General features: G+C 45.2%; 2 protein-coding genes across 3 annotated transcripts in view; one reads left to right on the forward strand and one right to left on the reverse strand.

The window, feature by feature from the left end:
• Positions 1-24,846, reverse strand: part of LOC142572598 (uncharacterized) — a 291,788-nt gene that overhangs the window by 245,985 nt on the left and 20,957 nt on the right. The window lies entirely within an intron of this gene.
• LOC142572597 (endochitinase-like) lies at positions 1,749-24,034 on the forward strand. 2 transcript variants are annotated; one of them, XM_075681820.1, is made up of 9 exons: positions 1,752-1,903; positions 7,072-7,134; positions 7,225-7,419; positions 10,888-11,150; positions 13,851-13,954; positions 16,248-16,371; positions 16,791-16,982; positions 21,781-21,903; positions 23,163-24,034. In XM_075681820.1, the coding sequence occupies exons 1-9, from the start codon at positions 1,882-1,884 to the stop codon at positions 23,307-23,309; spliced, it is 1,233 nt and encodes a 410-aa protein (XP_075537935.1). In that variant the 5' UTR covers positions 1,752-1,881; the 3' UTR covers positions 23,310-24,034. The 2 variants fall into 2 exon arrangements, with proteins under 2 accessions (XP_075537936.1, XP_075537935.1); XM_075681821.1 differs by lacking the exon at positions 16,791-16,982 and having other exon boundaries at positions 1,749-1,903.

Consider the following 24,846-nt stretch of genomic DNA (forward strand, 5'->3'; position numbering starts at 1 on the left):
GGCACTGGCGAGCAGAGCTTTATCCCTGGCTCGTCTGCGTCCTTCGTTGTAGGTGGGATGCATATTGCGTGGCATATCCGGTGTATGGAAATCTTCGATCTTACGCCGTTGGGCAACTTCACAGCGTCGGGACCGGCGACCGTGGGGTTACGTCCCAGCTTGCCAGGTATGGCTCGGCCCGCTGGGGTACCAGAGAGTCTGACGAATTGAGCAAACTCTTGGGCTTCAACAATTTCTTCGAACGTGTTGTGAATTCCCAAATTGAGGAGGTCTTTTGTGTACATTCGGACGGGAAGGCCGAGGGTAAGCTTGATCATCGTGAAATGGGTTTTGTGGCTTTTTTGTATTCTTGCTTCTGTATTTATCCCAACATTATTTTTTAAGCAAGTCTGGGATAACAAGTTTCTAGGATTTTCCGCCGGTGATTCCCCGTCGTAAAAATAAAGAACTGAGTCACGAAATCCCTCCGACAGAGCAAAAACAAATTATTTTTACCTCAGATAAGCGGTCTCTGACTTCGGTTGAATATCAAAACTCAGAAAGATGTCGTCCTTAAGGATGCTGTACGTTTCCAAATATATATATCGGAGGGAGTGAAGGAGTACGGAATGATACCGTGCATCGACGCGTACAGTGGTCAGTCCCTCTGTATAACTTCAACAGCCAAGTTTGTGGTAGCCTATAAGCAACTAGGCTCTTTTATTCACACAGAATGCACTTTGCTTTCCTTGACAAGCGGCTGCTCTCTTCCGACAGAATCGTCGGTATATTTTGCGGTCGCGTACCGATTATGGTTTTCAACATCTGCGCTATTCTCGGCCGAACCTACTTAATCGGTTTACACTAACACCTGAATATCTACCTTGCGCGTCAAACAGTGGTATACTGTAAATGCTGTGCTAAATGTTGAATGCATGGTCTCCACAACCTCTCTCTCTGGAGGAACCTTTTATATATATTGATTTTAGTTTGTGCATATAATGTGTGCTATATTGAGGAGAGTGCTTCGTTGCCTTCTGCTGCATTTGTTTTATGGGGCGCTGGGACTAGCCAAGCTGTCGTAACGCAGGCTTTGCCCCACTGTCCTTTGCCGTGTATGTACATTCTGGTACGTATACCAATGTGGTTAAACAAATCAACTAAACATATCAGAGCCAGAATAGGCTAAGACACGTTTCTGCACAGCATTGTGTCTCTTCGTCCTACGCTTAAGTTTGTGACTATCCGGACGATTACAGGCGCTAAGTGCCAGTTGTTGTTAAATCAAGTGTTACGTCACTGCGTGGCTCTACACGGAAACATGTTTCACTTACCACTGTAGTAAAACAATTTACTACGCCCGTAGAAAAGTGCGCCTAAAATTGGCGTAGCGCGGCTACGAATGAAAAAAAAACAGAAAGAAAGATACGTTCAGAACAGCAACTTGCATGGGTCACCCAAGAGCTGTCTTCCTTGCGAGATGTAGAACATTATCCACCACTAGACGTTATGGCCATGTGGAACATCTAAAGCAAGGACGGTACACGTTTGTTGAAGAAGCTTCAAAGAAAAGCGCTTGTACAGTGTTATCAGTATAAGCTACCATCTCCGTCCTGCTCTCTTACTATTTCCAAGAAAATCCGTGAACGACAAAATATCGTGCTCATAGCGTTCATGTGACAAGCTCCCCGGCTGCTATGACGTTCGCAGCGCGTGCGTATGAAGGCTTTTTTTTTTTCCTACGAGCGGAACTCGCCCAATCTCGAGCTCCGACAGAAAGGATGCAAGTTAGTCACGGGTGTCAGCAACGGAAGCACTCGATAGAAACCGTACGCCCTTCCGACCTACAGAGCAGTCAGAGACGCTGTGAAAGCGGCAAAAAAAGAAAAAGCATCCACAGCGATGGAGCCGCAGACCATTATAAGTAAGTGCCGCATTATTATTTATTTTTTCATTAAGCTTTGCCGACTACGCGTACCGTGATGCTCATCAGCGGCCAACGGAGGGCCCGGGAAGATTGCGATATGCATTTATTTCTTTATCATATTGAAACCGCCCATAGCCGCATGCAAGTTTTAAATGACCATAGAAAACAAACGTCATTCAAGTCGGCGAGCGCCATTGTCTCCCTTCCGGGAGCTCGAGTAAAGGAACCAATTAGACGTGCGCATTTTAGTAGCTTTTGATTTAAGTAATCTTAAGTTTAACTAACCTCTCAGCCCACTCCATGATGGCCTCCTGAAGTTCGAGCCTCGAGCTGCGCAAAGCAGCCTCCCACTGTTCCTTACTAGACATTAATTGCTTGGGAGAGAAAGGGTGTTCTATGGCGCTTGGCGCATACGACCGTGGCGTAACGAATAGTTAAAAAAAAAGAAACTAAGAAAAAGGCGTCCGTGGAGTAATGGTTTCTGTATTAGGCTTATCTGCTAGAGGTCCTCTGTTCGAATCCGGCCGTAGTACAATCTTATTGTTGTTTATTTAATTATTTAAAACGCCTTACTTTGTTGAAAATAATGATTTTGCAAAGTCATAGAGCCATTTGAAGCCAAAAGGACGTGGTTTAGGCGCATATCCATGCACTAAACCATCATCAACTTGCGGCTGCAGAATCGCCGTATACTCTCAGCTCTCGTAGACACCAGCGTCACAGTTCGCTCTGGTAATTATTGTATGAAGCGCTACGCTTGAAACGTTAAAATCGTGAACTACTCCTTCTCTGCACTGTTCCTAGATGGCACCGCCATACCGTTGAACGAGTCCAGCATTTGAGGCCAGATACGTACGAAAACGTGCCTAGAACTCAGCGAGATACCTTCTCCTTATAAACGAAAAATACCACTTGTTTGCAAGAAATCAGTTTAAAACGTCATGAACGATACTTTTCTTCATGTGCTCATATTCCCCCCAAAAAAATGAAGCACTTATACTAGAACTCTTCGCAAGAGGCGATGCTAGCCAATCGTGATGACGAGCATCCCATTGTGAGGGCAGCCGGCCAATGGCAGACATGCACTCCCGAATGAAAAGTTTTGTGGATTTGGTTGCTGGTGCTCACCGCGCACATGTAGGGCCATTTCGTATTGCGCTTTCAGCAAGGAAACTTTCTGCCACTGTTAACGTCTCTGTCGTCATGCTAATTACACGTATAAAATATGTCGCTCAGTATGCTGAAGGCTTCCATAATTTCTCTACGTACCCGCTCACAGGGGACGTCATTCACTATAGTAGGGCGCGTTCAAGCCGTGGACCCTGCCACGCGAAGGTTTTCTTTTATTAGATCTTCTGCCATTGTAGGCCTTGCGGTAAATCCTCCGAATTCTACAAAAAAAAGAAATCATAGCATTTTCAGTGCTCAGTCTAATTAACCAGCGCCTGCATCAGTTAGTTTTCATTTCTATTATGCGAGAAAATATTTCATTCGGACACCTGTCTGGAGGATGTAAGTGTCACGGGATAGGAGGGAAGTCTTGTCGACGGCTTCTGATCGTGTTCAGCAGTAGACAAGAGTCGTCGTAGGTGCTTGATCCAGACTAGTTTCTTTCCTGTTTCTTATAGAAGACAGGAAATAAAAATGGGCAAGGTATAAATATCGTGTTTACTTTTCTACAAAAGCCCTATCATGTCCCGTGCCGAGAACACGACCCACCCGTCCCTTCCTTCTGTGAATTACTTGCGGCAGCTTCAAACCCGCGCATTAAAGACACAGCAAAACAAAGGGCTCGTTGCTGTTGCTTGCTAATTTCCTCCTTGAAGCGGAGGTTTTTTGCTGTTCCTGCTCTCCTGTTTTATTCTTTGTCGTTGTTTTGCTTTAGCCTTCCTTACCTGCGATGCCCCCTTCCCTCCTTCCTGAAGATAGTGCTTCTATCTGTTCCTTCCTGAAGAGGAGGCGGGCGTTGTGCCCCTTCCGGTTGCAGCCACCGCCTGCTCCTGGCCTCCTTTTCCTCTCTGTTTATTGGTATACAGGTTTTCAAACCTAATAATATCATTAACAAATTTTGTCTCAATAACATCTGCTTCAGGCATTTCTGGACAACCCAGACTAGAGCTTAGTTGGCTATTTACAACAGCAATAGTGGCGCTACCCATTTGTTTATCTGGAAAGCCGACGCGCTGTTCAACGATATGTCGAAGTGTCGTAACTGCACTTCCCGCAGTGCGAAAGCTCGAAGCTTGTTTTTAGCCACCATCTGAACCATGTGATCATTTGGGTTTAACAGAAAGCAGTTGTCGAATTAGTCTACGTACAAATCAATATGAACCAGCAATACCTGGTAAACAAGCCATCTATGCCATTGCAGTTCCAGTATGCCATTGAACTCAATTGCTAAAGCTCAGGTGCTTTCCGCCAGAAAAAAAATGTCACATTACACAGATTCCACCCATGACCAGTGCCCCTCTCTTTCTTCATTTTATATGGACAATGCAACCGCCTTTCGAATTCCGCGAGTAAAGAAGGTAACTACCACGACCCTAGGCAACAGCTGCTTTAGAAATTCATCGCATCAATGCTGAACAGTTTGTCATGGGGCACTTCGGTGCGGTCAATGCTGCAGCTTTATAACGCCTTGTTCTTAGGTTACGCAAGATACAGCCTTCCTGTGCTTGGAAACACCTGTAAAACAAACCTGCGTGTACTCCAGGGCCTACAAGCTCAAGCCCTAAGGATGTGTCTCGGTCTTTCGAGGTGTGCGTCTACAGCGGCAACGATTGTGATAGCCCGAGATCACCCAATATCAACATACTTGGCAACCGACGCTCTCAGGGCGCATATTCGGCGCGTTGCCCGACTACCTTCTCACCATCTTGCCGCTCTACCCACAGAAAGGCCACACACAACTTTCAGTCGTATAACTGATGTCAATCGTACCTCATTGCCATCGAACTACATGCCTGCAGCAAGACCATCCTCACCTTTATGGTGCCTGCACAGACCTGAAATACGCCTCACCATCCCAGGAATCATGAAGAAATCCAACATGCCGTCGTTTGCCTTTAAGCAGGCCACATTAGAACTTTTACATGAGGTGCACAGTGGCCGCGTACACGTTTACATCGATGGTTCAGTCACATCTGCAAGCGCAGCTGCGGCTGTGGTGATACCAAGAAGATCCGTCAAAATACAGCTAAAGACGTCACATGTATCATCAACGACAGCTGCTGAACTGGTAGCCCTGCGTGCGGCTCTTCATTTCGTTAAAGAGGAACCATCCCACGCAGGGTCAGTCTTCTGTGATTCCAAGGCAGCCCTACAGAGTGTACTCTCAGCACTGCGCCATGGATCACATGAGCAGCTCGTCGCAGAGATCAGAGAAGTCCACCATCGACTAGTTGACGAAGGACACGATATAATATATCAGTGGTTGCCTAGTCACTGTGGCATACATGGCAATGATCGAGCAGACGCAGCTGCCCGATCTGCCCATGACGGCGTCAACTGCGTTGCCATTCCTCTTTCGAGAGCCGACGCAGCGAAAAAACTTTCCGCACTTGCGCGTGACCTGACATTAGCCCAATGGAATTCATCCGATTTCACAAGTGCACGCCTCCCTACCCTGGACCCTAATTTACAGCTGCATGTTCCGCCCGAGCTTCCACGACGTGGCTGCACCCTTCTTGTCCGTCTATGGCTTGAAGTAGCATCTTCAAATGCCTACTCTTTCTTTATCGGAATGGCCAACAGCCCACTGTGTGACTTCTGCAGGTGCAACGAAACGATCGAGCATCTTCTTTGTCAGTGCTCTCGTTTTAACCCACAAAGAGCAGTCCTCTCAGCCACCTTAGACAAACTGGATAAGCGCCCAATGACAGAAAACAAGATCCTTGGAACCTGGCCTACGCGAACATCAGCGCGATCCGCTATGAAGGCGCTGCTGCGATACTTGAAAGGCACGGGACTTTCTAACAAATTGTGGCTGTACACTGTGCGACGTAGGACTGTACGGTGACACTGCGTAAGACTAGGAACGCCTTTGCGGGCTGCTTGACAGCGCCCACAGAAATAGTTCGTGTGTACGTGCGTGTGTGTGCTTAGGTTTTTTTTTTCCTTTTTATCCTTCTTTCTTTCTCATCTATTGCATCCCCTTGCCCCTCCTCCAGTACAGGGCAGCCAACCGGAGAAAATCTCTGGTTAACCTCCCTGTCTTTCCTTTGCCTTTCTCTCTCTCTCTCTCATCGCCTCAAATGCACTAACATACTTTTTAGTGACCTATCTTCTATCAATGACGGGACCACAACAGCAAGCAGATAACAAACTTTGGCTCTTTATACAGGTCCCTTAACCGCGGTGCAGCACGGGAAAAACTAAGAATATGTTTCAATCCTGTCACCCTATTTCGTTACATATGATGGCGTCTTTTCCATGTTGCTAAAGTTTAGAACTAATTCGCCAGAATGTGCCCATAGAACGTAAAATACATTTCCGCACATATACAGGGTGTTTCACTTAACTAGAGCCAAACTTTATATATATGCAAATGCTACGTAGCTGGACAAAACCAAGGTAATGTTGTTTGTCCTCGCTGGGGGATACCCAGATAATTTTTTTTGCATTCCACCTAATTATATTACTAGTCTTAATTGATCAATCAACTCCATTATTATATTTAGATAAAAAGCGTCAACGAGAAATTTGAACAGCAACATGAAAAACTCCCGATACAGCTTTTTGTTTGCTCAATACGTGCTGCATAAAAGTGTTTTTCCGAGCGTGAAAGAAGCCCGCGAATACACGCAAAGTGCCTCGAGCGGCCAGCCGCGCGGCAATTTCGCGTGAATTCGCGGGCTTCCGAAACCGGATGATTCCGCGACCTCCATGCTTAGCAGCCCAACACCATACTCACTAAGCGACTATGGCGGGTAAACGTGAACGTGACTGAATGCCGGTAAGTTTGAGTGAACTTCAGTATGAGGGTGAGTAAGTACCTATACTGAGAAAAATATAGGTGATTGTGTGTGATCAAGCGTGAGTGAAGGCCTATTTATTCCGCCGACCTATTTATGGAACAATAATACTTCGCTCAGTATTTCTTTTTTTTTCTTTTGTATGTCATTTAAAAGTTGCTCCATTTTTTTTCTGCTGTCCCGTCCATATAGGCTGTTTCAAAACTTGGATTACGGTGCTTTGTTTCTTGCTGCTGGGGTTCTTCCGCCCTTCAGGTAAGAGTAAACGTAATTTCGACTGATTAAGGCATTGTCACTGTGATCGGTAGCAGTTTTAATCAAGCTTATTTCATCGCATGTTTCAAGGGGCAGTCTTCATTGAAAACTTTAGCCACGGGCGAATTCTCCCCGTGGTGTGCTACTACGAGAAAGGCCAGGCTTTCCGTCCTTTTCCCATGAACTATGGCATGGAAGACGTACGCGGGAACCTTTGCAGCCACGTGAACCTGGCCTACATCGAGCTGAACGAGACGACTGGGACCATCAAGCTCGACCCCACGAGTAAGACGTCATCAACCTCTCCGCGGGAAACAGTAGCAGAGTTGTTGCGACCACAAAGATAAGACTTGACAATGGCTACAGCTACGCGGCGTAGCCGTAGCCATTGTCAAGTCTTAGTTATCTTTGGAGTTTCCCGCTGATCAGGGGCTTCCCCAGGAATAAAATCAAGGGGGGGGGGGGGGGGGGAGTTTCAATGGCTGGGGGTGAGGGAGGGCAGGGGCACGTAAACCAAGCGTAAACACAGGTAAACACCACAGAGCGGAAATTTTCTGGGACGTCTTGCGGTGGCTGATGCTTGTGGCTCCACCTGTAGGGATTTTTTAATAATAATAATAATAATAATAATATTTGGGGTTTTACGTGCCAAAACCACTTTCTGATTATGAGGCACGCCGTAGTGGAGGACTCCGGAAATTTTGACCACCTGGGGTTCTTTAACGTGCACCTAAATCTAAGCACACGGGTGTTTTCGCATTTCGCCCCCATCGAAATGCGGCCGCCGTGGCCGGGATTCGATCCCGCGACCTCGTGCTCAGCAGCCCAACACCATAGCCACCGGGATTTTTTTTTTCTTTTTTCTTAGAAGGGTCTCTATTGGAAGCACCATGGCTGCACGCAGTTTTTTTCTATTTTAGTTTATTTCTTTATGAAATTTACTTTAGGTTGTATCACTTGTTTCCAATATTGATTAGCGTTGTTTTCATTTAAAAACATTCTCCATTTATAGTTCCGTGCCTCGAACCACATCCCTTCATTTTTCTTTTCACCTAACGTTCACTGCAGCTAAAGCTTCCTATGAGGCCTCATATATTCAGATAAATTCGGTCCCTACTTGGAAGTGAAGCCCCTTAGATTAAAGTAGACAGGTATATATTTTCTCTTTCTGTCTCGCTTTAGATGGTAACGTGGTATTTCACTCTTCCTTTTATTGGGGTTTGACCAAAGTGCCCAGATGTTTAATACAAGAATTGACATGAGTCAAATTTAAAGATTCAAGGGGGGGGGGGGGGTCCAGAAAAACTAGGGGGGGGGGGTGTAGGGAAATCACTGGCTACGCCTAAACCGTTGAATATGAAGTATTCTTGACAGTTTCGAGTGGCATGGTACAGATGCTGCGCAATTTCACAGCTTATGAGAAACTGACTATTACCATGATGAGTGAGAAGGAGGCCCGATTTTTCTTTTCCTTTTTTGGTGGCACTTAGATAAAGCCAACCGACCATGAGGTCAAGGAAGGCATAGGAGAAATTAACTGTGCTTTTTAATTGAATAGTACAGATAATAATGAAAGTATAAATTAATGTGCACGGGGACAAGTTGCCGCTGCTGTGAGCCTAACTCACATCTTCCGCATTACACGTGCGGTGGCGCTCTGCCAATTGAGCGACGGTGGCTGCGGTCCTCCCGTCTCCTTTCTTCGCTTTTTTTTTTTGTATGTGTACTTGACATGGCTTTGGGAGGGTTAGCCAGTCGAACTGAATGCCAAGCTGGTGGATCTCGCACAACCTTTCAACACGGCAGAAAAGATGCTGAAAGCGTGCGTTGTGGAAATATTTCACATGAAGGGCGTGCCTCTGTGATCGAAGAGTGGAAACGAGTTTGTTTCAATTCTCTTCGAGGCGCATTTTTTTCTGTGGCCACCACCAAGCGTGCGAATGCTTCTTGTCTCTGTGCCAGCTACACCGCCCGCACGTAGCCTCTCCTTCAGCGCCTTTCCTGGAAGCTTAATCGTTGCGTAATATTGGGCTATGTTTACAGCCACAACGAACAATCGACCCACGTGTGCGAATGCAAAGTTTACACAGTTTCCTTACACGTACCTGCACGATGAGCGTCTGTACCGTGTACCAAGAAATCATTCCAACGCAAGAGGACGGATGTTATTACTTCGGACTTGAACTGCTTAAGCTTGAAAGTGTTTTTCTACTTCAATTTATGAGGCTCGTACTTGAATAATAAGAATATTGAGGGAAAAACTCGAAGAGTTGTATATCTTATCCGAAAAAACTCACTCACTTTTTTTTCGCTACAGTTTTCCAAATGGTGATGCCGCGAGACAAGCCTTGCAAAAAAAAAATTATTTGCCTTCGGAATTCAGCGAATGAGGCAGTGACGTCACTACAGACTGAACATGATGCATCGCCGATAAAGTACGAGGCTGCTCTTAGCCGTACAATTTACCAGCCAAATTACCTTTCTCGCCTGGTCACATGTGAAATTTGAAAGAAATGTTCAGCCTACTTTTCAAATATTCTCTTCACCCATAAGGGCACGCACTGGTGGTACATATTAGGAAATGTGCAGAAAGGAACTGTAGAACACAAGCACCAAGTTTCAGCCAATATTTTTATGGTAGTGCTACTATTCTTATTCTTATTTCTATTTTATCATAGGAAGCACCCTGCTCCCCATATCTCACGGTTAACAGGTTGAAAGACGCAAATCACATAAGAAAATGCCTTCAAACGAAAAAAACACAATTTTTATATAACCTTAAATTGAAGTGTCGTTTTGTTAGAATACTACCCCAATTTATCATAAACGGAGGTTAAGAAATATTATGAGCGGGAACTAACTGCACAAAACAGCAGCAAAAAATTATTCGCCATATTTTTTCTTTCAATAAAATGAAAGAGATACCTAAACTGAATGCACATCTGCAGCTACCGGGCATCATGCGCCAAACGTTCATTACATATAGTTTATTAATTTTTTTTACGTACTGAGCTCAATTTTATTTCCAAAGCTCGATCATTCATTTTGGTGGGCGCCGTCAGATAAGAGCTGCTACAAGCAGTTTGACAAGACCGAGGACACTTGCAAGACATGACGGAAACACTTTGAATAAAATAAAATGCTTGCGAAATACAAATTTTGACCCCATTTTTAGTGGTATCAAAGAAAATAAACAGTGCATTATTCAGTAATTATCATTTGACTATAAAACGATTTCTCCTTCACTTCAATAACGCTATAGTCATGGCCCTGTAACAACGATCCAATGATTGTCGCAGTCGATCTTTGTTTATCCCATCAGTCCGATTGAAAAATTTTGTGCCTTCCACCTAACTATATTTAGTGACAACTCAATTTCTGCATATGTCCTCGATTTTCTAAAATGTGCGTCAGGGGTGTTCGCATTCTGCAGACTAAACTCAGTCGCACCCAGCCTTGCCGGTACAAAAGCCTGTGCCAAGATGGAAACGTTTCATTTTTTTTATCAGCTGCTTTGCGCGGGGGTATCAAAATCAATATAGCTTTGCCTAAGATTTAGTTGACGAAGTTTGCCGCTTTTCCTCGCATATTGACTGACTCATTAGTGAGCTACTACTTTATTTCAGAGTACAATGAGAAACGTAAAAAAAATTGTAGCATAAAATCGCTAATCTAGCACATTGCTCACATTCCCATTTTCTTCTCAAATACGGTGAGGCAGAACTCACGTTAAAAACTTCCTTAATCTTTTAGTCAACTTTACAGAGTTTGCTCAGCTGAAGAACAAGTTCCCGCGATTGAAGACGCTCCTTTCAATTGGAGGGTGGAGCAACCAAACACAAGTCATATCGGCCATGGCTACTACGATGACCCGGCGTAGAGTATTCATCAACGACGCCGTCCGAAAGCTCGTGGACAATGGCTTCGATGGCCTGGACGTTTTCTGGCTTTTTCCTGGAATGGTTGACCGAGGCGGAAACAGGAGAGACAAGGTCAACTTTGTCAGACTCTTGAAGGTCAGAACGAAAACATGTTTCATTCACCGTATGAATCAGGGCAAGTTAGCCGAAGAAACATAAAAGAATCACTTACAAAGTGCGCCATTAGATCACAAAGGAGCGCTATCTAAGGACGTGTATGGGCAGTAAAAATAACCGTGCTTTACCTACATAAAAGCGGTGAACCATGAGCGTCGACGGCGCGTTACGCATGCCTAATCCTCCATTACGAGCACAACTAGTGTTTTATTAACTGTATAGTGTTTTCGATTATAACTCCGCACGAAAACATCCTGGTGCTATTGAAAAAGGGCGCTTTCGTTTACGCTCATATTTATGCCCAGTTACATCGCGCAAGTGACATTAGCGTTGCATATTAGCTTGTGCTCCCCAGGACCTAAGGATGAGAAAACTTCGGTAGCAGATGACACTATGATAGTCCATGACACCTCTGTTTGTGCAAGCTCCATATCTCAGTAAATAAAAAAAACGCCCGCTTTGGTGAGCATTGATGTTTTGAGTCCTTGGGAAAATGACAAGGGCCCTAATTCACAAAGCGTTTCTCTTCGTAAGTGTTTTTTACCATTTGTCGGCTGTTATTACTAATATTATTTCCAACATCCACATTGGCTGAAATTTGCTCTTACGGACACTTATAGCGTAAGAGCTTTTAGTGAAAACGAGCCCTGGGGCAAACTTCACAAAGCACTTCGTTGTCAAGGGTTGTTTTCCACTAGTTCGGTTCCTTAACTAGTGATATGTCCGACATCACGATTAGCATGCTGTTTCTTGGTTCCCGGCGCACATGGTTACAATGGAGGGAGCCCTCAACGAGGTGGCACACAGGGAGGCACGAGGATTAATGTGCCGTGTACTCCCTGAAGGGGCTCTGTTTCCCGCTCTTGAGTTCAGGGACCAACTGTTAACATACAACGAGATCACCAAGCACTATTACTTTGGGCGCAGGACATTCCCCCTGCCACATTCTAAATTAAATAGGCCACAGGTGGTTACGTTAAGGTTTCTGCAGACACGAACGTCCCCTAACCCGGTCGTCACGAATAAAATTAATCCGGACCGCGGGGTTTCCGTCTATTGTAGTAAGTGTGGGGGTTTGCTCTATTCAGAACACACGCTTTGGCTCTGCCCCACATGGTCCAGAGGGCCCGTGTGACGGCAGAGGGGCTCGGCCTCTCTGTCCCGAAGTAGGAGCGGCCTGCATCAGTCCCGGACTGATCCCTCAGGACCTCAATAAAGTTCTTCATACCATACGATCCCGATTAGCAGACATCTGATTAGGCAATCAATCCTCGTGTAAGAATTTCTTTCTGAATACGGGTCTTGGGGCGCTATAACGTAAAGCTATTCCAAACTTTTCTATTCCAATTCTGCAATCAGCCCTACGCGATTGGTCACAAACTTTTTTGGACCACCCCCACTTAACCTGTCTGTCATGCTACGTCACGAAAACCGCGATAGCTCCCCATCTGATACGACGTGTTCGCACTGACTATGCATGAGTTGGCTGAACAAAATATATATAGTTATTTCTGATTCGACGCCTTTTCGCTATTAGCCCTCTGCTATTGGTCAAAAGTTTTCGGGCTGCACTCACTTCACCTGCCTGTCACGCGACGTCACAAAACCGCACAAACTCACCGCGTCAAAGTGACGTGTACGCGTTAAAGATGCATTAATATGCCGAAAAAAACTGAATTTTGTTGTGAATAGCAGCAGGCTGCCCCATACCGAAAGGAATAAAGGATGGCTGCCGCCGATCGCTTAGGCACTGCAGCTACTCGCACCTGCCGGAGAGCATGGATTTCCTTGCGTATGATAAAACTTTCTGCGTGGCCGTGTGACGTTATCGAGCACTTTCGTCACGTTTACGACCTCATTGTGCCTACTCTTCTTTGCTGAGGATCTGTTTTAGCGGCATTCTTAAATTTCTGTTGCATGTAGCCGCGATTTTCGACCAACCACCGCAAGCTAAGTAACGGAAAGCGGACCAGTCGCAGGCGCCGCCACCACCCCCTTCATCCGGTTATCGATTTTTACATCGAATCCCTCTCCACTTGAGCGTGTTCCTAGCCTCTTTTCAGCCAATTAGATAAGACAAGCCGCTCAGTGTAGGCAATGTTATTCGTTTTCCAAGCAAACAAAAATGACCTTCTATGAACGAGGAGAGCATCTGATTGGTCTGTTCAGACAACCCTGTGGGAGACTACCCGATGCTTGCGTCGGTGGTTACGCAAATTTGACGTCAGGAGAATGGAATAAAACATATTGGGAATAGTTTTACGTTATAGGACCCCTGGTCCCATATTCACAATAAGCTCTTACGCTAGAATGGTTAGTAAAGACAAAGTTCAACCAATCCTGATGCTGGACATATTATTAGCGAAGGTGACCATCCAATGGCAAACAACACTTAACACCGAAGTGCTTCGTGAATTTTGCCCCAGGGACCGTATTCACAAAACGTTCTTACGCTATAAGTGTTCGTAAGAGCAAATTTCGCCCAATGTGGATGTTGGACATAATGTTCATGATGGCAACTGACCAATGGCAAAGAGCACTTACGAACGAAAATCTTTGTGAATTCGGCACCTGTCTTTGCGCGCCATTTCTTTTTTTTTAAACATCTTTATTTTACTTAGTGCGAGCTCAAGAGTGCGCACTACAGTACTCGCTATATAAAGACGACTTTCCGCGCAGGAACTGTACGCTGCCTTCAAAGGGCGCAAGCTTCTGCTTACGGCTGGCGTTCCCATTAATCAGAACGTACTGGATGCCGGATACGACATACCGGCAATCGACAGGTACGCTGATTGTGCCTCATTTTGCTTTTTCAACTCTCGGGTTACCGCACAGCACATTACAGTTAATTAAATGCGTGCAGGCATTCATCGCAAACAAGCTGCATAAGTATCCTGCAGAAGTTATTGTTCATAATTAACCGCTCGAAATATGTGTGCTTAGAGAAAGTGCTTAGAGGTGTCTGTGCGTACTCGGAAACCTCTAAGCACTTTCCCTCGTCTGGGCATATGTCCTTGAACGCTGCCACAGTAGATTTTGTGGCTTCCTAACATCGGGAGCTAAACAAGCACAAACGGTATGGGGTGCTTGGCACATGTAACAATACAGAGAAACAGTGCCTTGCATAAATGCAATTACACAAACCTGTGCCTTCTGTATGTTCCACCCAGGCTCCGTTTCTCTAGTTAGATACAAAGGAACGCAAGTTCCACTGTTCAGAACGCCTGATTTTTTTTTCACATGGTAATCCTCTTTTACAGCACAAACTAGCGCTCGGTGGACGGTTTAGCTTTGGGCCTCAATCTCACGTCACGTTGTAGCTCTACTGAAACTAAACTAGACAGTTACTAGTAGGTCCTACGTACTTTTCCTATCTGTCTATGTTTACATTTACGCTTCATTTAATAGAAATGCGCTAGCTGGCCGACAGTTCTTTAAGTTTGCCGGGAAATATGCAACTTCAGTGGCTTCTGCAAGTGACGGCTGGAAAAAAATCACGCTGCCGCATGCCCTGGATTGAACCAATAACGGTTGGGTGCAGTAGTCAAGCCCAGATAAGTCAAGACTTGACGTACTTTAACGACGAAATAGCGCCACTTAACATGCATTAACAAGTTGTGACCCGTTGAATGTGAACCATGAAATTGCTGCTTCCTAGCAAACTGTGTCGCAGCCAACATTAGAGTTAAACGAAAACAGGGGATGTCTTCACTAACACATCTGCGTGTGCCCTGAATAAATCATTATGGCGTCGTTGGCAGTGGCAAGGTGTCGAACTACATTGAAATGACATGCGTATAAATTGTTTTTACATCTTAGGAGAAGGTATGTAGCGCTTCAGTGATGAAGCAATGGTCATAGTGTCAGATAGACGCATGTGCGATTAAATAATATTCAGTGCATTTTACCATCAATAATACGGTGCGGATAACCACGACGTGACCGAACTCCCAAGCAATGCTCAGCCATCCGTATCTCTTAATTTAAAGGCGCACTAAACGAGCGGGACACTGGAACGATGACAACAGGCTTTGCCGATTGATTCATTGTTGCGATTATTGGACGAAAGTAATGTCCGAACAACGTTACTTCAGAACTTCACAGTCAGAAATATCAGATTACAACTGTAACAAAACACACACATTTTGATGTAGAATTGTCTTATTGGGGTTAGGCATATTTTTCCCACCTTATCGATGGACCAAAATAGGAACTGGTGGTCATCATTATCACTTTTTTTTCTATTACATAAGGGCAAGATATGGATATAGCGACAGGGTTCTAGGCCGGATAGTGGTATAGCGAATACTTATCGGACAAAGTAGTTTCTCTATAATGAAGTTCTACTGTATTTGCTTTTCATAGCATGTTGCCTATAGCGTTGCAGTGAGGCACACTTTGCAGACAGGCCTATACTATATCAAGTTAGACCGACAACGAATTCTGGAACTAAAACGTCGCGGAAGCGATATTTGCTTTCAGTCGAAGCACGAAATCGTGTTTTTAGCAGAAATCTTACCGTGTTCCTTCGTAAATTCGTCAACAAGTAAAGCTCAAACGGTACAACTTTTAGGCAGAACCAAATTATCGGGAAATCGTGTTTCAGATAGAGTAGGTAAGCGAGTATTTAGGTATGACGAATTTCCATTTGAACGAACGATACACCACTATTTCAAGAGAAAGAAAAAGAATGAAGAGGAAGGCAGGGAGGTTAGCCAGATATGAGGCTCTTTCTGGTTAACCTCCCTGCCTTCCTCTTCATTCTCTCTCTCCCTCTTGAAAAAGTGGTGTGTCGTTAGTTCAAGTGGAAATTCGCTTTTTTCTTTCAAGAGAAAAGCGAACTGCACCAGTATATGAAACACATTACCGAAGTTATTGCATTTTGTTGCCTCTAGCAATGCGCTATCGTCTTTTTATAAGTTACAACGTAATTGGAACCTTGGAAGCTCTCTATGTGCATTTTTGCATATTATTAAAAATAATAATAATACCAGTAATTTGCTCACGGTTACCGGGTGGTTATAACATGAAATAATAGGCCAATGTGGGATTCACTGTTTCGTGAAAACATTCCAGATATCTTGACTGGATGAATATCATAGGTTACGACCTTAGAGGATACTGGAACGTCAGAACTGACATCCACAGTCCTCTCCACCCCAGAACAATCGATGGACCCGACGTCTCGGAGCTTAACGTGGTAAGCGTGAAACATAGCTATATGAACACTCTCTTAGGTGAATCGACAGGGTTATAGCGAGGTTGCAATCAGTTTGAATGAATTTTTATGTTACTTTCATCACCTGACAATGCTTCACTGCTTCTGCGAGCAAAGAGAGCTCGCCATGACAAATAACACCAATTTCTGTACTCCCTATAATGTTGAGTGCTTCGACTGATCCGCGATGACGAGTATGTCTCCTACACGCAACCACATGACTGCTACATAAGAACGATAGTTCTTCAATATCAGTTTTACGCTATTTCCGTGGGCTGCGATATACAGCCTCATGAAAGGCACGTTCCGTGGTTCACCGTAATTCATCGAGTGGAAGTCTTGTCCGCTCGTTTCGCGCACTTTCGGCCAAACGTAATCAGCTCTTGCATGTTTTCGCGCAGGAAGAGGGTCTTCAGGCACTGCTAGACCGCGGAGCCTCAAAACGGAAGCTGGTGCTGGGCGTGGCCTTCTACGGGCGCGTGTACAGGCTCGCGGACCCAGCGAACGCCAGCCTTCACGCGCCCATCGACCTCCTCAACAGGCCGCAAAAGGGTGCCTTCCTCATGAGCGACAACATATACGCCTACTTCGAGGTGTGGGAAGACACTCACAATATCAATAGTCTATGCGCCGACTTTGCAGACTCCTTCGCCTCCCTATCGACTCATTCTTTTTTTTTTCACGGCTGTGTTTTTGCCTATATGTAAAGCAAAAATCTGCACTACGTACGAGTACGTCACGAAAGCGTTTCAGCGACGTAAATTAGAGATTCATGGCGGTCGCTCAGGTTGAGCCAGAGATAGCGGGGCTCACGTGCAGGTGTCGCAGCTATACTACGCTACAGCCTGAAAGTTTGAGACAAAGAAAGCCCAATTTGCTTCCTGCATTGTCTAAGCCTAAAACCATACTTATGGACAGTAATTACAAATACACGTAACGTAGAGTGATTTTCTGCGCGTTCGGAAAGCAATGAGAAATTCATTGTTTGTTTAACGAAACAACGTTTCCCACTCGGCTCGCAACGGCGTGTTGCTGCAACCAGCCCGGACACCGAGCACCGAAATCGCGGCCGCAAGGAAATAAACATATTTAATGAGGTTTTACTTCCCGCAACTGCACAGTAAGTATTGAGGGACGCCGTATAACAGAGAGCTGCCGATTAATCGTGCCCTTCAGGCATTCTTGTCGTGTATCTAAGCGTACACGAGAAAGCATTCAGATAGAGGAGGCATTACGCCTCCATGAGAATGGAATCGCCGTTGCCTAAAATTGAACTGACGCAAGTGAATCCAGCAGCTGCCGCTAGTATGCGAGGCTAACTGCATTTTCCCGCCGGAAACGACAACAGCAAGAACTGATGCAGCTCCAACGCACGTGTTGGAATATACGTTCAGCGCAGCTTACTTGCGAGCCCACGATGCGGCCAGGGAGTTACAACTCCCAGTCCCAACGTGGGAGTAGCCCGCTCTATGGGACCTTGCGTCCCGTAGCTCGCAGGACCTTTCATTAAAGTTATTCAATCCAATCCAAAAAACTTGAAATGTTCGCGTTATATACAATGCAAAGAAGCGCAACACACGTATAATTGTATTCGATTTCCAATTTATGTAATCATATAGCACCTTCTGCTTAAATGCAAACACGAATTCACAAGGCCTCAGAGAGAGGCAGAAATAGGTTGTATCGAAAGACAGAGAGGTTAACCAGAGGTAGTTCAGGTTGGCTACCCTGCACGTGAGGAAGGAGTAGGGGAATAAAAATAATAACAGAGTAGAAAGAGAGGGAGAGCGAAGGAGAGAGGAACACAAACAAACTGTGTGCACTACAGAACGGTAGGGGGCGGCGTCCTTAAAGGCTATCCAGAAGAGACCGCAGGAACCTTAGTAACGCGAGTAAGGCCTTCAGCGCAAATCTTTGGGGGCACTGACCGAAAGCTTTTAGTTCTGATAGTGGACGCCAAGGCATCAGGGAATTAGATGTGAATGCAGTGAAGAGTTGCAGGCTAATACGACGTTTTGCTAACCGTGAAAGAAGCATGATAAGCACGGCGGCATGTACGAAGAATTATTTAACATCGCAATGCCTGTTTAATGCTTCAAAATCTCCGACGTGCATAACACCAGACCACTAAATCACCCAGACTACGCGACCAACGCGTTGAAAATTTCATAAAAATCCTTGTGATGACACAGATCATGCATTTGGTGTAAACATCCACCGGCCAAGTTACCACTTGTGCTAACACAGCCTCCGAGATAGTCCCAGTTTACTAGTACACTGCCGCTTGATGCGGCCTAGATTATTTTTTATGAACAAAAAAAAGCATTTGCTTTGACAAAGCTTCTGGTCATCGTGTAGTTCACCTGTATTTACGTCATGAAAAATGTGATAGAAACTTTCTTGGTTATTGAGCATGAACGTTCTAAGAAAACGTATCCCTTGAGGTAAAAAAGATATTCGCTGAGCACAAGTACGCATTTGTTGAAAATATATAAGGCTAAACAGACACAACGGCGTTATATTATTCCGTCTGTGCTTCATCCAATGAGTCATGCACTTCAAAGTATTTTTGTGGACCTCTCAGCCATATGCAGGCTGAAGTGACAACCTTCACAGCAGCGCTCCATGTATAGTGCTCAGCGATTGAAACGCGATACCCAGACAGCATGGCGGCTGGCGCTTTTTGCGCCAGCAGTGATCGCAGGATGATCGTTGAGGAGGCCGAATGCAGTTACAATGTATCAAAAAGGCTCTCGCTTTCATGTCACACAAAAATCCACCATCTCAGTGTCACTGCAGCGCCCACCGGTGGAGCAAGGAAGTAGCGGCCGCCATGTTGTCCGAGTATCGCGTTTCAATCGCTGAGCACTGTACACGCAACAGTAATATTTACTGCCAGAACAGCAAGATGCAGAACTTTGGATGTAACCTCTGACCTGCTCCACAAACTTTGTACGTTCATATAGACATTTATTGTCTTCACTCACGTCACTTATACATACGCTTCTCAGTGGCGTTATGACGATTCCTTTCAGAAAGAAGCTGATCAAAGCTTTCTTACGTCACTTCATAATCTGCCCATATTTTAGTGATTCAGACAGTAGGTTTCAGCGGGTAACTCCAGCTTACACTCGACTTACCTTTTGTTGCGATATTGACCGCCTCCTGCTATCTTTCCTTGAAAAACATCCGTGTCGTCTGTGGTTGGACGTGGAATCCACGACTGTTTACCCTTTCCTTATCGGAACACAGTACACTGCATCGTACAGTTTTCGATGTGGCTTTACAATATGGGTTACTGAACGCTCCATAAAATTCGTCGCATTGATTCATTTGAGAGCACTGTGCGCTCTCTCCGTGAACGCTCCGTACAAGTCGGATGACGCACCACCGACAGCGCAAACATTTGGTTCCTTCCCTCCCCTATCGCAATCGCACATAGAGGCACTATGCGGTTGGTCAGACAATAACGTCGTGCGACCACCTCTAAAGACATGGTGAAACCTGTAGTGCGTGTGCGCACACTGATTTTCTATCTTTTTTTGTACCCGTTTTCCACCCACAAAGGGCAGCAAATGTGGAGCAACCAGATTAACTTCCCTGTCTTTAATATCAGCTATCACAGTTGCTTGCCTGTATTTTTTTTTATTCTTAATTGCTTCATAAGTTAGTACGCACGTTCCTTCTGCTCTTATCGCTTGCTTGCCCTTGCTTGGTTGTTGACCAGATTTAGGACAAAATTCCTGTCCTTGCATGGATAGGGTGATTGTTGAAACTAACGAAACAGCAATATTACTCGAAATTTTTATCACCTACTTTTAACGCACAGCCACATGAACCTAATGAACCTTAAGGAACTAGGATTAATTTTTTAAATTATTATTGACCTGTTTATATGAACGATAGCGTTTTTCGTCTGTTACGAATGGGGAACATTCATGGGCATTTCTTGGCAGCTTTAAAAGGGTGTTACAGAGTTCCCAAGTTAGTCACCGCCACGGTTTAAGATACACGTATACTCTCTAGGCGTGGACACTGCCCGACTTGCTTGCTAGGCGCGATCGACCAGACAATGTAGCAACGGCGCTCGCCCGCCTGTCCTCTGACGGCAGCAACTATGTATCGGCGGCATCTGCGGGAAGCCGCAACTTCAAGACAGAAGAAACATCTCTCATCGCTATGGGAACCACTGCTTCGTGGAAGATTCGAAATGGTTGAGCCACGCGGCACAAGTCACAGAGGGGAGAGAGGAGGACGTCCACGTTGGACTGTCCGTCATTGAATTCGGATTTCCCGCGAAGCGCTGGTTTCTGTAGCAACGCGCGATAAAACATTTTTCTGCCTTGAAGTTGCGTTGCCCCGACGAAAGATAGTCGCTGCCATCAGAGAACCGACGGGCGAGAGTCCTCGGTACTTTACCTGGTCGATCGCGCCTTGCGAGTTATCCTCACCCAAAGATCACACACCTTACACCGTGGCCACGGCGCAGTGCTGCATCCCCCCCCCTTACACGTTCATTAATTACCCAATTGCGACTTAGGTCCATCACTCGCGCTTCTAAACAGCCACCCCATGGCAGTTCAACTCCAGGCCACATCAAAACTATGCGCATACCATAGCGACGATTTTTGCGGTCATAGAAAATTGTGCAGATCGTACGCACATTTTGGAACCTACGTCAAGTGAAGCTTTAGTGAAGCGACTAGTGGGATACGTAATCAAACTTTTCATCTTCTGCAGCGTGCTTTACAGCATAGCGATTACGGGCGCACCCGGCAAATCAGCAAGACGCAGGGACTCCCATCACGCGCGACCATAGGTGATCGACGTGACTGCGGATTGCGCTGTTTCCAGAATCTGTCCACTTTTCCTCGCGCTATTTCAGGGATCAGCCCAGCTTGCTTTTGCCCCGTCTCCGACGTGAGGCCCACCTTATTCGGCAAGAAGGCGGCTGAACAGACGCGCCTAAATCAAGGGAAACAATGCACAGAAAGATTCGCTTTAGTGAAAAAGTTATGCTCTTGAAGGCATACGTTCGCTGCAGCGATGAGGTTTAGCTACTGTTTGTTGTTTAGTTGTGCTTAATTCCGTAGACAACAGAGCCGGCAACCGGCACCTCTGCAGGGGTAGTTACAGATGGGGCTACAAATAAACCAGTTCGTCACAAGACTGCTGTCCTGTGTGCGAGCTATTCAGCAAGAGTAGCAGCAGAAGCAGTAGCAAAGCCACAGTCAGCAAAGTCCGGGAGGGCTTCACGAAGAAAGATTTACTTTCAAAGTGGTTTCCTGATGGCAATGTTCGCCTGAGTCAAACGACGGCGTAACATATCCAGAATGCGTCTATCTGCGCCGCGGGCGTCAAATCGGTCTAATCGCAGACTTAACATTTCAGATTTGCAAGAACATAAAGTTCGGCACATGGCGCCGGAGCTTCGACGCGGAAGGAATGTGTCCGTACGCGACTGACGGCAAGGACTGGGTGGGGTACGAAGACGCAGAAAGCATCTCCAAGAAGGTAACGCAGAGTTTAGCATTTAACGTTTATGTTGTTTGCTGTTGAGCGCGCGTGGCTTGTGGGTGTGTACCCGCGAATCTGTTGTGCGCGTGTGCGTGGGTCATCGTGTTCCTGTATGCGCACGCGCGCAAGGGTGGAGGTGTGTACATAGCTGAGTTATAGAGTAACGGCGCCAAATAAAAACATTTACATCAGGTTCCCTGCGATGATAAATGCTGAAATAAATATTACTACGCAACCGCAATGCCGATGTTAAAGACTTCTGAGGAATTTTAACGAAGTAAGCTGCAGTGAAAGTTGAGACATATTTTGCGTTTGTACACTAATTTTACTTGCGAGAATTGTCTAAAATGCGAAAACTTAGAAAAAAAAGCTGAACGAAATTGTGGCTCCGGCGTAAAAGCTTATGTCCCAATTTTGTGAACAAGAGGAACTTACTAGAGAGTATAAAAAGGGTGATATCCGTCTATATGCGCAAACCTTTAAGACATACAGCTGTTCTTGAAACAGCACTTCTGTAAAACTTGTGTTCTATAGCTATTTAAGTCGAGCTATCAAATGAAATTATTTTTGCCGAGTTTATTACACATGAAGTGTAACTTCAGTATCAATATGTTGTGTGTTACTGTAGTCACAAGAAATGAACATTCTCGTTCATCCTCTCTTTCTTCTTAATTTTTTCACTTTTATTTCTCTAGTTCCTTGCACCTTCTTTTTCTTTTTTCTTTTTTTTATTTTTGTAGTTGTTCATCGAGCTCTTCAAAAAAAATAATAAGGCCTTAGACAAAGCATTAGAATACTATAGAATTGTAATCACTATAGAATTGTAATCATTTAACAGCCACCAAGAGAGAAAGAGAGATATAGAGGAAAGGGCAAAGGCAGGGAGGTTAACCAGAGGGGAAGATCCGGTTTGCTACCCTACGCTGGGGTAAGAGGGGAGGGGGAGGTAAAGTGATAATCTTATTCAAACTGGTGCCCGGTGTTGGAATATTGCATGCGTATTAGGAATGGTGATGTTATTAGGCAAATGTTATTCTTAATGACCAAATCCAAAGCTTTGTGCTCTCCACAAGTTTTTAGTTCCTGGAAACTTGCACGTGTTCACGCACATTTACACAACTTCGCGCACACTTGCGTCACTCGTTCTTGTTTTTTTCTAAATATGTCATATCTTTATGACAATTTTCTTGCTCTTTTCTGACCCATAGCGTTTGCTCTCTATTCCTTACACCTTGTTTCTTTTTCTTTTCTTTCAGGTTGAATTTGTCAGAAAGGAAGGCTACGCCGGCATAATGGTCCTAAGCTGCGACATGGACGATTTTCGTGGAGTATGTGGAACGCAGAATATACTGCTACAAACAATCAATGACGCCATACCTAGGCTAAGATACAACGTCATTTAAAAGAGGGAGTACGCTACTTCAAAGTCTATTCAGTAGCATTAAACCAGCCGCAGTTTACCTTGTAGTCTACAGATGGTAGAGTCGCAAATGTGAACATTGTTCTTGACAAGTGCAGGAAAAGCGTTATAAATAAATATTAAGCATTTCACAGAATGAGGAGGTGCCGCTGCTCGTTACAGGTGAATCCTCTATAGACTAAAGCAATAGTTTCGTCCGAGTGTATCATTTTAACTTCTTCAGCGTCAACATGCCACAGAGTCACATGTGGCGTAGGCGTATAACTTTATCGCCAACGCTGTTAAGAAGGATAAACAACGCGGGGAGACGGCGAAAGGGTATGATGCCCACACCCACTGAATCAAATCGTGCTTTATCAAACCCATTACCCTGAGAGACTAGCCTTACAAATACGATTGCTACATGCGTGTGTCAGACAACAATATTAACCGTGTCCCCACTGCAGAAGAATCGTAAATAAAGTTGTTAGAAGAGCAGTGTGAATTCATCGTTTGGGCAATAAAATATTTGAATACGTACCTTATATTCCAAGATCATAGTTAAGAGGGAAAATATAAAAACACCATCGAAAATGAAGGTATTATGAGCGCCTAGAAAAACTATGAAATAGAACAATTCAATGTAAGGAAAATCAAATTTTGTGCGGTTAAAGAGGAAACGTTTTTCATTTGTGTTCAAATAAAGTCGATATACTGTAAGCATATGTACATTCATGTTCACCCTTTACTCGCTCACGTTTACTCGACACAAGTGAAGAAAAAAAAAAGAAACAATGACGCGGCGAGGCGTCCTACTGCAATGTGTTTTCCAGCCTAAACGCTTCTCACTGCTTTTATCTAGTCACGTCAACTTCCCAACAGGCTGCAATGTGATGCGACAAACCTACAAGTTACATTAAAGGAAGCGCTCATGAAGAAATTCTTTTTTTCTTGTTGTTGTTCAGCGTATTTACTATAGGATCCCGAGATGTCGCCACAGATAAGAACATGCAAAAAAAAAAGCAGCAGCCAAACAACAACTTTCTTTTTTTTCTCTCGCGATGCAGTTTCGCAAGCAGGGAAAAAAAATCGCTGGCGCAATGCCACGTGGTGCAATCAGACGGGGCCGGTCAGCTTAACATCGAAGACCGACGCCGCGTTAGCCGCGCAGCTCGGCGATGACCTACGAGCCGAGGCCGAGAGTTGCCTTGGGCGAGAGGCGAGTACGTGCGTCGTATAGAGCTGGGAATCACCCGCCTTGCAGCGCACACGCATGTGCGTACGCGAAGCTTGCGTGCGCGCGGCGAGCCCGTGTTTCACCAGTGTTGAACAAGCGCCGCTTGCAGACCGAGTTGCCGACGTCGCCATAGAGAAAGAAATTTCAACAAGAGCGGACACTCCCATAGAGCCCAGCGGCCGAATTGACTGTAGCACACCAAGCGGATGTTGTTGACTCCTTCCGGTTTCGGTTTTGGGCGCGCGCGTTTTGAACACCACTTGGTACACGCCGCGCCGGCTCCGCTGCTCGGCGCGGCATTCAT

The sequence above is a fragment of the Dermacentor variabilis genome, chromosome 2, assembly GCF_050947875.1.
Source record: "Dermacentor variabilis isolate Ectoservices chromosome 2, ASM5094787v1, whole genome shotgun sequence".
Lineage (NCBI taxonomy): Eukaryota > Metazoa > Arthropoda > Arachnida > Ixodida > Ixodidae > Dermacentor > Dermacentor variabilis.